The following is a 13,446-nucleotide window of genomic DNA, read 5'->3' as shown; positions in this document are numbered from 1 at the left end:
ACTGTGTTTTACCAGCTCAAGAACCAAAGGTCCAACTGCTGGTAACACCTCTTTTAAGAGTCGAGGAGGGACATCGTTTGGAGACCCTGCAGGCTTAAAACGACCAAAAATCTCCTTTAAAGAGAAGAGAGTCACGGGCTCAAACCTGTCAAAGACAGCAGCGCAGGAAGTAGAGACTGAGGGGTCATGAAGGAGAGATTTGAGACCTGTGGAGGAGACCTTCACAATAAAAAAGTGTAAAATATTTTCACAGGCTGCAGGCGAGTGCTCGATACAGTCAGTATGTGGTAAGAGTACTATGAGGTCTTTAAGGTAAGAGCTCTATTGTGTTAGTTGTACTTCTCTAGATCGTAGCTGTTGTTGGATATCTATTGAAACCTTTCTTTAAATTTAACATTTGAAAGAGAGAACCTTGAAGATGAGCACCGAGGCATCAATCAGTTCATCTGTTTCAGCAGCTAAATCTTAACACAAAAACACCAGAAAACATATCAAATAGTGAAAGGAATCAGCAACAACAAAACACAGCTAAGTGTTGGACTCTATTATCATATACAGTCTCCTGTTTTTAGAAGCACAAAATGATGTGGACAACCTGAAGTAGTTTTAAATGTAAGGTCTGTGGGACATGTGGGACAGTTTGAAGTGTAGAACCCATGGACATTACCAAGTGCTGTGTTTCCTTCACTGAGATGCTCCGTTAGGCCTTTTACTGCAGCTACCTTCAGCTGCTGCATTCAGTTTTGAATCTAATAAATAAAAAGCACGCTCTTTGGGGATGGAATCAGATAGCCGACTTGGCCACTGAAGAATATCCCATTTCTTTGCCCTGAGAAACTATTTCTTTTTTTCCTTTTGTGTCATCATTCACTCACACTGTGAAATACTGTGTGCACAGTTTTGCGGCATTTGGCTGAATTTGAGCAGAGAGTATAATCAGAATCAGAATCAGAATACTTTATTGATCCCTGGGGGAAATTATTTTTTGTTACAGTGCTCCATTTTAAACCAACATTAAGACAAGACAGACAATACGCTAACTAAGAATAGTACAATATATACATATATATACATACATACATACATAAGTCACTTATAAATAAATATTTGGAAAAGAAACATGTGTAGTTGTAGCAGCAAACAGTGTGTTAAGTGGATGCGTTGTACAGGGAGATGGCCACAGGCAGGAATGATTTCCTGTGTCGTTCAGTGGTGCTTTTCGGTAATCTCAGTCTCTCACTGAACGAGCTCCTGTGACTGACCAACATGTCATGGAGTGGGTGGGAGGTGTTATCCAACATTGTCTTTATCTTGGACAGCATCCGCCTCTCCGACACCACCTTGAGGGAGTCCAGCTCCATCCCCACAACATTGCTGGCCTTACGGATCAGTTTATTAAGTCTGTTGGCATCTGCGACCCTGTATACTTCACAATCCACCCTGCTACGTCTATCAGCAGTCACATGATTAATAAACGCTAATGACCTTGCTCCACTGGTTCCATTTTAGAGTGTACATGACTGCTTTTTTTTTTTTTTTTTTTTGTGCCTGTCCCGTTTGGCTCTTTTGCCATCAGAATTGTTGTCTAAAGGCAAAGAAAGATGCCCAACGGATTTACTTTACCAAATTGACCATCCCAGCCTTGCCATAATGGTCCATTTGATTCACCTTTTATTGTTTATTTTATTTTCACTTACTGAATATGGGACAGACTTTACTGGGGGAAAGAAGGGGAGAAAGAAAGAGGGAAAGAGAAACAGCTGAGAAGAGGGACGGGGGAGAAGGGCAAAAACCAAAAACCAACAGAGTGAGCAGAAAAAGAAAAGAAAAAAAATGCATATATCAGTCACCTGGGTCACCTGCTGAGAAAGAAAAAAGAAAACAAGCAGAAGAGAACAAGAGTAATAGAATAAACAACATCACAATGATATATGGGAATATGACAGTAAATACTAAATATTACACATTATTGTGCAGCACATAAGATCAACACAACACAGTGTGCTTTGAGGTAGGAGCCAAAAAGGGTGTAGTTTGTGGGTGTGATCACCCGTGTGTACACCTGTGAGCATGGACGCGTTTGTTTTTTGTTTTTTAAAAGGTTCCTTCATGTAATGATCTGCTAGAGGGTGTGGGGGGGCCACAGCCCCGTCCTCCAGGGCATGAAGCAGGTATGGAGGAGATCAAAACTCCAGACATCCAGAGGCCCCCAGAACACAAGAGACCAAGGAAGACCAACAGAGGGGCAGCCGCGCCACTGTCCCAGAAAGAGCTGAGGAGAGTCCCAGATGAGGGCTCACTCAGCAGCCGCGGAGCAGAAACCAGGGGGAGTTGCAGTGACGCGCCCGTGAGCTCCGCCGGCAGCCAGCCGTGCCTGAGTGACCGAGCCCCAGGCCGAGAGGCCGGGGGCACCACACCTCCGAAGTGGCCCGAGCAAGCCCCAGGCTCCAGGCCCCGATAAGCGGCCGCCAAGGAGTGAGCCGGTGTGTACCTGGACTCCCACCCCCGGACACAAAGAACCACCAACGCACTGATGTCTGAGGGAGTCCGCCACTGGCAGGGGAAGTGGTGGTAGGGGGAGAGAGGCCTCCATACCTTGGAGGGCCTAAGATGTCCCCAGAGAGGTGGCGCCTGACACCCAACCTAATGACCTTGCTCCACTGGTTCCATTTTAGAGTGTACATGACTGCTGATTTGGCCACTCCTTTTTCTGTTTCTCAGACTGGTTTATTTTGATTGTTCAGCCTAATGATGGCTTTCTTTACTTACATGGACATGTCTTTGGACCGCATGTTTAGAATTCCAGTTAACAATAGCAAATGAAAGTTCAAGACCTGAAATCAACTCCAGATCTTTTATCTGATTAGTTAGTTTGAAATAACAAGTAAGCAGGCTTTACTTGACCTTGAAACAGTTTATCACTTAATTGTCCGAGTACTTCTGAGAACGATGTATCTCCAATAGTTAACTCAGAAATTTAAACCCACTGAATTAAAGCTGAAAGTCGGCACTCCAATTAGATATTGATTATCTGGTCTAAAATCCACTGTGGTGGTGCACAGAAAAATGTATCATTGTCCAAAAATTAATGTATCTAACTGTGTCTGTTGCTGGATGACATGAAAATAAAATGTCAATTTTAAACCACATCATGTACTTAGTTATTGTAATGCTCGGACAAACTGAAGGCCTAAACTTTATCTCAACACTATTGTCAGAAAATCAGAATATTTTTATCAAGAATTTTATGTTTACTCATTATAATTTCTCCATTTTTAAGCTTACTGGAGTGAGTTTACTATAATGCACTTTAGACCAATCAAGTACATTATTAATATACTGATAACACAGTATATTAATAACACACAGTAACTGCAGCTTTGAATTGACTATATGAGCATCACAAATTAAATCCTTCTAAAATATTATGAAATACAAAGTAAAAAGTATAAAGTGTTTTATAAAACTGAATATCAGTGTAAAGGAAACATACTTCTACAAATTATTACTCTGCTACCAGCTGTAATCAACCCCAAATACCCACAGGTTGTTAAACTGTGATGCAGAGTAGATAAAATGCTGTTACAGGGTTACTTTAAGGGGTTAGCTCATCTGTTTAAGACTTTTGACCCCTTTTAGCCAAAATCAAATTTATGAGTATCCTGCTTCCACGTTTCTCATCCTTCACTATCCTTAAGAAAGTCACACCAAGGAATGAAGGTTTTCCTTCAGTAATATCAAAGATTTATTTAAGATTAAAAACGTGCATTTATCACACAAATGTAATGTTCCAACGTGAGCTAATAGCTAACTGAACAATTATCCAGAGGGTTGAATATAACTCTTGTGATTTGTTTTGTTCAAGCACCTTGCATACATTAATGGAGAGAAAGAGTTGATTACTTTTACAACACGTTATAGCGCAATCATATCTTTGCTTGAAGTTTTTCTAATGTTTTCCAATATTACGTCCTGTGAGGCTGTGGGAGTGTGTGGGTGGGGTGTTTGCCCGCTCTCCCCGCCTCCTCCTCTCTTGCCACTCCTACCCCCTCTGTCTCTCTCACTCTCCTCTCCCCAGGACACAGCTGCTTCTGATTAGCCTCGTTTGCCACCTGACTCCAGTCAGCAATCACCTCTGAGGCTATTTAAACTGGGGATGAGCTGTGAGCAGGGTGGTTTTTTCCCCTCTGTGGCGCTACACGTTTTTGTGCTAGGTTTTGGACAGACAGCCTCCTTCTGACTAGTGAGTAGATGGGCTTGTGGGCCCTGAGAGTGTCTCCCCGTGGTGAGGAGTAGGGTGGGAAGTGCCTCCCTTTTTTGTTTAGTAGTCTTCTTGCCTTTTGTTGCTGCGAGTAGTGATGGTGAGATGAAGCCTCATGATGAACTGAAGCTTTCCATCCAATTGGTCGACTCATGGTTCGAAGCATTGTGATGATTCATTTGCTCTACTGCGCCATCAAGTGGACAATTCAAGTGAAGCGGGCTCTTTTATTATAATGATGTGTAAACCTTATGTACATCTGGATAATGACACAAACTAGTGTTTGGTGCTTCACTTTTTAATAAACTAAAAGACAGAAATCAGATTATAGGATGTGTAGTGTTTATTTATATTTTGGTGTTTATCATTTGTGATATTTATTACTGTGTGCATACTTTATTAGGAGAGACAAAATTTAAAAAAAAAAAACATCTCTTCCTTGCTGGTTCCATCGAAGAAGAAATGCACAAGTAACCATGTAGCACGTACGTAATCCAATTCCACAACACGGTGTGATGGGGAATCAGCTGTTTTCCTGCCCATGTTATTTCGAATCTGGCGCGAACCGGTGAACCAGTCCCTGAATCAGTCACGTGGTACGGACTGCTCGCGAGGCCTCGAACGTCACTGCATACGTAATCAAAGCAAGCCTCGATACGCGCTTCAGAAAAACGCCCCCGCGATTATCCGACGCACGATTCGAAGCTTCGACACACAGGACACATCACTAGCTGCGAGTGTTTCCTTTGTTTCTTTGGCATTGTTGGTAAAATAGCGTTGCCGGCTCTTTAAGTTAATGTCGTTTGTAATACACCTGTACCATTCGTAATAAAGCTATATTAATACAGAACAACTCTGTCTGTTTTCCTTTTCATTCTGATTCCGGACTCATTTGTTACTGGTCCCCTCACTCACATGCCTAGACCCCTTCGGGGGGGAACGTAACAATGTGGGGGCTCGTCCGGGATATGAATGGAAGGAACAGCAATTGAGTTTTAGTGGGTTGTTTGCCGGTGTCCTGGTTAGTTGTATTGTATCTGCTGCGCTCTCTCTCCAGTTAGCAAAAGGGGAGTGTCTAGCTGAGCGTAAGCTCCTCCTTCAGGCACTCATTTTTTATTTTTCCTTTATTTTCGGAGTAATCCCGGGTGGGGATCAGTTCCCTGTCGGGGGTAGGCTTGTCGGTGCTTTGTGCACTTGATGCTTAGCCTTTAAAGTTGCCTCGAGCCTGGTACACTCCAGAAGCTAACTAGGCTAAGATTTTAGTAGGCAGGTCTGGGGAGAGGGTCGGTGGTATTTTTATTTATTGGTTAACCTGTGGCCACACATTTCCCGCCTGTTTTTCATTTGTGTATTGGAGGTGGTGCTTCTTTGTTGTTATTGTTAGCCTCAGGTAGTTTTTGTTTTAGAGTTAATGGCTACCTTTGATATTGCCGTGTTTAAGGAAAACCCCTCGCTTGTCCAACTGGACGCCTGTAGGAAGAGGGATTTGCATGAGGTGGCAACATTTTATAGCATTTCTGTCTCCACAGCTCTGCGTAAGGCTGAGCTGAAAGCTGCTCTTGTGTCTGGCTTGGTGGAGAAAGGGATAGTGGCCTTGCCAGTGTCTTCCAGTCCACTTGAGCATGGTGCAGCGTCTCAGCCTGTTCCGCAGGTGCCAGCTCAAGCTGTAGGTCCATTGGTATCGACACCTGTTGCTCAGGGGCTGCCTGAGGACAAACCCATGACATTGCCTTGCTTCGAACCTCTCTCCATTGAATCAAGTGTAGGCTCGAAGCAGGATGCTAAGCTCCGTGTACGCCTGGCTCGTCTCCAGTTGGAAAAGGAGGATCATGAGAGGGAGTTCCAGCTAAAGAAAGAGTTGGAGCTTAGGCGTTTAGACGCAGAGCTTGCTAGAGCCAGGGAGGTCGAATTAAAAAAGGTGGAGGCAGAGACAGCTGTTAAGTTGCGACAGCTGGAACTCCGGCAGGCTTCCCTTCCTCCGACTGCCTCCATTCGTCAGGCAGACACACCGTTTGATGTAGGGAAAAACAGTCGTCTGGTTCCGATGTTCCGTGACACTGAGGTCGACAGCTGCTTCGAGTCGTTTGAACGAATAGCCACGGCCTTGCACTGGCCACGGGATTCGTGGGCCATTTTGCTCCAATGTAAGCTGGCAGGTAAGGCTCAAGAAGTTTGTTCCTCGTTGTCGGCTGAGGACAGCTTGGACTATGACAAGCTGAAAAGTGCTATCCTGCTGGCTTATGAGCTGGTCCCAGAAGCCTATAGGCAGCGTTTCCGGGGGTTGAAAAGGGGACAGGGTCAGTCTTATCTTGATTTCGCCAGGGAAAAAGGTGTTCTTTTCAATCGGTGGTGTGCGGCCTGCAAAGCCACTGACCTGGCTTCGATCCAGGAACTAATGCTCATAGAGGAATTTAAGAACTGCATTGCTGAGCGCATCGCAGTATATATTAATGAACAGAAGGTTTCCTCCCTACAGCAGGTTGCGACGCTGGCTGATGAGTTTGCGCTCGTCCATAAAACCAGTGTCAGTAGGTATGACCGGCGCGATGCCCCAGTGAAGGCTAGCGAGGTGCCAGTTGCACAGCACCCAAAGAGTGAGGTACTTGTGTTTCGTCCCAAGGCAGACCAAAAGTGTTTTTTCTGTTTTAAGTCTGGCCACCTGATCGCAGATTGTGAAGCTTATAAACGGAAACAATCAGTCTCGACTTCACGTAAACCAAAAGGGGTCGGGCTGATTAAAACCATGCCTCCTGTCAGTAGGCCCCCCTCCCCTGAGACCCCGGATGAGTGTTTTAAGCCCTTCATTTTTAAGGGGACAGTTTCGCTTTCTGGTAAGACCAAGGATAAGCGTGAAGTGACCATTCTGCGTGATACTGGTGGCTCACAGTCCCTCATACTAGCTAGTGTGCTTGAATTTAATGAGAAGTCTGACTGTGACTCTAGCATCATTGTAAGAGGTGTTGGGATGAGTTTTGTGCCTGCTCCCCTCCATCGTATTTGGGTACAGAGTGAGCTGGTGAGTGGTTTCTTCTCAGTGGGTGTGCGGCCTTCTTTCCCGATTAATGGGGTGGATTTTATAATGGGAAATGATATCGCGGGTGGGAAAGTTTATCCTACCCCTGAGGTGACCAACAATCCTGTTATAGAGCCTGTGTTAGATGCCCTCAGCCTGCAGCACCCGGATGTGTTCCCGGTGAGCGTTCTGACTCGTTCACGTGCCCAGCAACAAGGTGGGGGGGTTGATTTGTCAGAATCAGTGATTGGCTCTATTCTAGAGAAGGATGTGATGCCCTGTACTGATGAGGGAGATAATGGAGCCTTAGAGGCAGCTCAAAGTGTGGTTGAGCCAGCTCCTGAGTCTGGAGCTCCTTTTCTGCTCACCCGGGAAGCACTTGTGAAGGCTCAGAAAGAAGACCCTTCATTAGTTAAGTGTTTTACTGCTGCAGCTCAGGATAAGGGTGGTGAGGGGAGCAAGAAGCAGACATTTTTCGTTTGGGAAGGTTTATTGATGCGCAAGTGGACCCCAAGGCCTGGAGAAGACTGGAGCGCAGTGCGGCAGATGGTGGTTCCGACAAGTCTGCGGTGGCATGTGCTACAGTTAGCACATGATCATGCATGGTCAGTGTTAGGGAGTTTTTGTTTTATTTGCTTATGCTTCAAAAGTTATGTTATACATATTTCACCAGACAGTTTTCTGTTTTGACAGGAAGCTGACCCTGTGACACTGACAAGAGACCAGCACAGAAATACATATCCGCAGAAGTTGACTTGCATTATATTATTCTTAGAAATTGACCTGCAACACACATACTCTGTGACACACACCAGGACCTGCGGGACAGGAAATGTGATTATATTTGCATATTGACGATGTAACCTATAAAAATAAACGAATACTGCAGTTCGGTGTGATTTGCTCTGAGCTTTTCACCCGTGCAGCACGTTAACCTACACAAGTGTCTCATTGTTGTTTATTCACCTGACTGTTTGTTAACTGTAAATCTCTGACAGTCAGGTCATTTGGGTGTCACTAAAACATATGACCGTATACTGCAGCATTTCTGTTGAGTGTTAATTTAACACTCAGGTGTGGACCCATATAGACACTCTCTAGTGTTTATTTAACACTGGAGATTTTGCTGTGTATGGGCCAGCTGACCACGAAACTCATACATATAAAAAGAAAACAAAGTTGTTGTTTTTTCCACACCGATCTCAAGTAGCTGGGCACCACTGAACTGTAGTCATGCATGAACTGTAGAAAAATCTATTAATCCAAACTTTAATTCACATTTATCTATTTTTCCAAAATCTATAAATCTCGTGCTAAACACGTAGCTTCAAAATATTTAAACTGAAAACGATAAAAAGCATTCTGCCCCTCATGAATAGCAGGCTCTAGGACCCTTTCAGGATAAATAAGGCACAGCGTGATATCTGTAACTCATTAACTCTGTTAAATGTTGCCTTGCAACAAGCAGGACTTTGGCCAGTGAAACCACAGCATCAGTCTGTGGTTTCTGCAGATATTGAGTAATGCAGGCTTCAAGGCACAACTTTTATATAGAGAAAAGCACAAACACGGCACATTTATACTAGAGAAAATTTGAAAAGGGTATAAATCCTACAGTATTGAGTACACTTCTGAATATGATTGTAAGCAGTTCCCTGCTTACAGTAGGTAACCGTCAGATGAAGTGTAGATAAACACCGATGAGACACAACATTAAAACCACTGACAGCTGATGTGAATGACATCATTGCTACAATGCAACAGTCTGCTGGGAATCATTCAGCCCGTTCATCTTACTTTGACGTGTACCTCCCCCCTAAAGGTTGTTCTATACACAATACTACATTACTTTGGCAATGACTCGGTGGAAAGTGCTTAAAAACCACTCGAGTAACTTTAATTAAAGAGCCCATGGAGTTGACACAGGACACAAAGAACGCAGTTCCAACATCCCAGGACACACCCAGACATCGCCTGTACATTTCCCAACGAGCAAGAGCTGTTTACGCAGCACAACAGAGACCTACACTGTACATAAGGCATGTGGTTTTAATGTTGTAGCTGATCGGTGATTATTAGTTCACAGGTTTACGCGTTTCACTGAGTCTGCAGTGCTGGGGGGATGTTCAGGGCTGAGCCAGGTGGCAACGCCCAGTTTTCCGGGCTCTGGTGGGTCTGTAGCAGGCAGTAAAGCTGCTTTAGGTGGGTCACAATGTTATCCTTGATGTCTGGGATGGAAATCTGGAGGCGGATGCTGCCGCTGTCAAGTGATCGCGTGTTGTCACTAGAAAACATCTCGCTTATCATTCGGGCCACCACTGGAATGACCTGCAGGGTGAAAGAGGGCCGTTAAGTGTTGGGAAAAGACACTTCGCAATCTTCTTTGTTTAAAAATTTCAAGATAGAACACTTATCATCTTTGGTTTCTTAAGATTCTTTAAACTTTTGGCTGTCATTTTGTATGACTTAGTGACATTTTATAGGCAAAAAGACTCAAAAATTATTTCTGCGTGATGCGATGACACGACTCCATCGTCCTTTGATGACCATTAAATTATGTTACACATTTCTTTACCTGGACCATGATAAGTTTCCTCTCCTTGGGTCTTCCATCTGGCCACTCCTCCCCGAAACACAGATTGATCTCATAGTCAGGAGTGATTGGTGCCTGACCACGCTGTTGAGCTATCACACCTGCACAGCAAACAAAAAAAATATATTTATAAAAAAAATGCTTTTCCACAGGTGCTCAAACTCATTTTACATTGCAGGCCACACCTGCCCACCTTGATCTTAAGGCATGGGCCAAACCGCTGAAACTCCCATTTTTGTCAGTGTAAAGATGCTTAACTACACATTGTATCTCATTTATTAAAAAGAAGTGACATTAATACATACCAGCGAGAAAAGACTCAAGACAGAACAGTTTGACCTTCCTCTGCCGCTCTATGAGATTCGGAGCAGCTGGATTTGGAGCGCAGGGGCCAGACCAGTACACCTTGCACTGACAGAGACGGACTGCGTAGATATCGTGGCCGCTGACCTCCAGGATCAGACCTCTGTCCATCACGTCCAGAAGGCGGTTAGTGAAGACCCTCTGCTTGTCATTGGTGATGTGCTCCGTGGTCGGAAAGCGTAGCTGTTCCAGGTTCACTGGGCCGAACAGCTCTTCCTGATTGACCATGGGCCCGAGGTCTCCGTAGAACAGCCTGCAGCCTAGCGGGTTGCTGACTGTCGCTGTAGGACACATCTCCTTCCCTCTGTAAAGAAACTGCACCTCCAGGTCTGTCACTGGGTCAGAGATGAAGGTGGAAGCGTGTTAAAAAGGAAAATGCAATAAAACTATATTTTAGGTAAAAACAGAAAAAGAACTAAGCTTAATTTTTGAAAAAGGAGAGGTCACAGGGAAGCAGAAACTTCAATTTTACGACCATGGTGCACATACTGGACACATATTCTCAATTAATTAATAAAAAGTTCTGTTTATTTAAAAACAACAACAGGAATAGTGACATCTTCAAGCTTAAAGCAGAGGAGTTGAAACTATCTTTTTATAAAACCAGCAAGTATTGCTGTCTAGAGAAGAGGTTTTCTGATGTTATATTTTCCTAATTTAAACCAATCAAATGTCATGAAGTTCAACTGCACTTGGGGAGCTACAGCAGGTATCCCCTACACCTCAGCCTGCCACAACAAAAAGCTCAAATTATTATTTTAAGTTGAAGTCTGCCAAGCAAGCAGGTGCAACAGTTCACACTCACTTGGAAGGGAACTGATCCACATTTCGGGAGAGGCAAACAAGCCGTCGGGCAGGGGAGGGGGCTGCAAAGACGGATCGGGCAGAGTAACTGGGGGCATGTCGTGTGTCGTTTGCTGCATCTCCACATCCACGGGCTCCTCTTTAGGCCAGGGTTTAACAGGCTCCTCTTTGGGCCAGACCTCGTTTGATGGGGGACAGCTGGGAGGCTGCATGGATGACTCAGAACCCATCGGAGACCACATAATGAGAGGAGAGGGGGTGCCTACACGAAGAAAATAATTCATTTACTGTTAATAAGCAATCAAACTGGACATTGCAGAAACAGGTGTAATGTTTTTAGACAAAGCCATTCACCATTAGATGGGTATGGAGGCAGAGACTCTGGAGTATCTGGAATATCTTCCTCAAGACCATCATCATCCCCGGGTGTCCAGGGGCCAGCATCTGAAGAGCCTGCGGAGTGAGGGAGGTGGCAAATACTGCAAAATTAAAGATGAACGAAGAAAGACGAGAGCGAGCCGCATTAAAGAGCTCTCATTTACCGTGGTTGCTGAGGGGCTGAGGGATGTCACAGACATCATATATCTTCCAAGGATTCATGGGGATCTCTTTGGTGCCGTCATAGACGAGGTTGAATTCTCTGCTTTTGTTCAGGGCACATCGAAGCTGAGCTTTCCACTTTGCAGGATCAGGTTCGTCAACTCCCTCCTGGAACTTTCCGGTCTCCACAGCCCATGCCTGGGGGAATATTTAGACCAAATGAAGGGATCAGTATCACACAGTTATTTTAATTTCTATTTATGCACAGTATGCACTCACTTTAAAAAAATAAAAATAAAACCAGTGTTCTTTATTTACTGAGTGATGCTGGGTCAGCATGTTTGTCAGGAAACAGCTGTATAATGTATTCACAGCTATGTCAGAATGAAAAGACTCAAGCCCAGAGGCTCAATTTTTCACGAGGTACACACACCTCGTCACAACAAAGTTTATGCTGATCAAATTCTGTTTTCTTTTCTTTAAAAAAAAGTTTACTTATTTATTTTTTTTAAGAAAAGAAAACAACCTCATGAGCCACAACCTTTTCCCTTTATGCCTCTCCTGTTTAATTTGGTAGGTTTACAGAAGAACAATAAAATAAAACACCTACATAAAGTTTCATTCAACATGACCCAGAGAAACAAAATAGAACTGGGCTGCAAAGCCAGACGTTTTATTAAAAGTCCTACTTATTATTATTATTATTATTAGAGGGTATTTTTTAAAAGGATATTAACCAGGAATGAATTAGCATAACCCCTGCTTAAACCTCCTCACTGTCTCTGCAGAAGTACAAGTTCTGATCATGTATAAGGAATAAAGTCACACACACAGGCAGACACCCCTCTTTTAGTGAATCTTTACCTTAAAGATGGTGTCCTCATCCTCGTGCTGGGGTGTGTGCCGTGTGGCGTGTTTCCATGGGATCCTGAAGCGCATGTTCTCACGGTCAAGCCACGTCAATCCCGGGTAGCGCCCGCTTTCCACCTGCGCGACCAGCCAGGGCTTCAGGCGGACACGCCGAGGGGTGACTGCCATCCTCACTGCCGAGAAAACCCAAGTGAAATCAGTCCACCCTCAGAAGTCTTAATAACCCCCCCACATCCCCCCATGATCTTTAGTGCACCCCACGGCAAACTACGCTGCAGCACTTATCAGGGGGAAACAAACATTTTAGAGCTGCTGGACTTCAGCTCTGGCAGACGGAGCGACCTTTCAGTTGTTTGCCAGATTACTTACAGACTAGGCCTCGTATGACGATTTTGCACGGTGTGTTTAAATAATATGTGAAGTGCAGTATCTGTGTGTCAGTCCAATCCAGTCCAAAAATCAAACACCCGACGCAAGCAAACACGAAAACAAAAGACGACACACATACCTGTGGGCAAAGCAGGAAGTTGGAGATCTCGTCGGCCTGTTAACCAGCAGCTGGAAATAACAGCGCTTCGGTGGGTCCAAACTCCCCACCAATCTCCCCTCGAAGCGAACTCACCGATTACCGGTTCGACGAAAGGCGACTAATAACAACGACAGGCGGAGAGCTGGAGCTCAGAATGGCTGATGTTCCTCACTCCTTTGGTCCTTCCCTTTCCACACCGAAACTCAGGTAGGAGTGTGACGTCACACCGGCGGCACACCTTTTCTGAGCAGCTGGGTGATCGTTTTTCACCAAGCATGTGGACGGGGCACTTTATTTTTCCACGAATATCTCAGCTTATCTCGACGAGAACGACATTTTTTATTTTTGTCCTTTAGGAATTTATTTGATCAGATTCGTAATTTGGATACTCTACATTCCTTTTGATATTTATTTATAATATGTCAATAAATAAATAGAACGAGATACACCGTGCTTTTTGGGACAATTAATAT

At 44.4% G+C, this 13,446-nt stretch overlaps 1 protein-coding gene across 2 annotated transcripts; it reads right to left on the bottom strand.

Annotated features, from left to right (window-relative positions):
• Window positions 1–8,092: 8,092 nt before the first annotated feature.
• On the bottom strand, window positions 8,093–13,163 carry LOC308402900 (interferon regulatory factor 6-like). 2 transcript variants are annotated; one of them, XM_080892037.1, is made up of 8 exons: window positions 12,953–13,162; window positions 12,439–12,617; window positions 11,577–11,772; window positions 11,389–11,487; window positions 11,036–11,296; window positions 10,173–10,565; window positions 9,850–9,968; window positions 8,093–9,602 (listed from the first exon to the last, which is right to left on the bottom strand). In XM_080892037.1, exons 2-8 carry the CDS (start codon window positions 12,610–12,612, stop codon window positions 9,372–9,374), a joined length of 1,473 nt encoding a protein of 490 aa, XP_080748163.1. In that variant the 5' UTR covers window positions 12,613–12,617; window positions 12,953–13,162; the 3' UTR covers window positions 8,093–9,371. The 2 variants fall into 2 exon arrangements, with proteins under 2 accessions (XP_080748163.1, XP_080748164.1); XM_080892038.1 differs by lacking the exon at window positions 11,389–11,487 and having other exon boundaries at window positions 12,953–13,163.
• Between the last annotated feature and the right edge of the window lie 283 nt (window positions 13,164–13,446).

Source organism: Rhamphochromis sp. 'chilingali' (assembly GCF_963969265.1).
Source record: "Rhamphochromis sp. 'chilingali' genome assembly, chromosome: 9".
NCBI classification, from domain to species: Eukaryota; Metazoa; Chordata; class Actinopteri; order Cichliformes; family Cichlidae; genus Rhamphochromis; species Rhamphochromis sp. 'chilingali'.
Note: the sequence above shows the minus strand (reverse complement) of the source record. Positions and strands in the feature narration are given on the sequence as shown.

What these genes read in the sequence shown, in the direction of transcription:
- LOC308402900 (XM_080892037.1), bottom strand. Translation starts at nt 12,612, where the DNA reads ATGGCAGTCACCCCTCGGCGTGTCCGCCTGAAGCCCTGGCTGGTCGCG. An exon ending in TCTTGAGTCTTTTCTCGCTG is followed by an intron (nt 9,969 to 10,172) that starts GTATGTATTAAT and finishes TTTGCTGTGCAG; the next exon opens with GTGTGATAGCTCAACAGCGT. An exon ending in GGAAACTTATCATGGTCCAG is followed by an intron (nt 9,603 to 9,849) that starts GTAAAGAAATGT and finishes TTCACCCTGCAG; the next exon opens with GTCATTCCAGTGGTGGCCCG.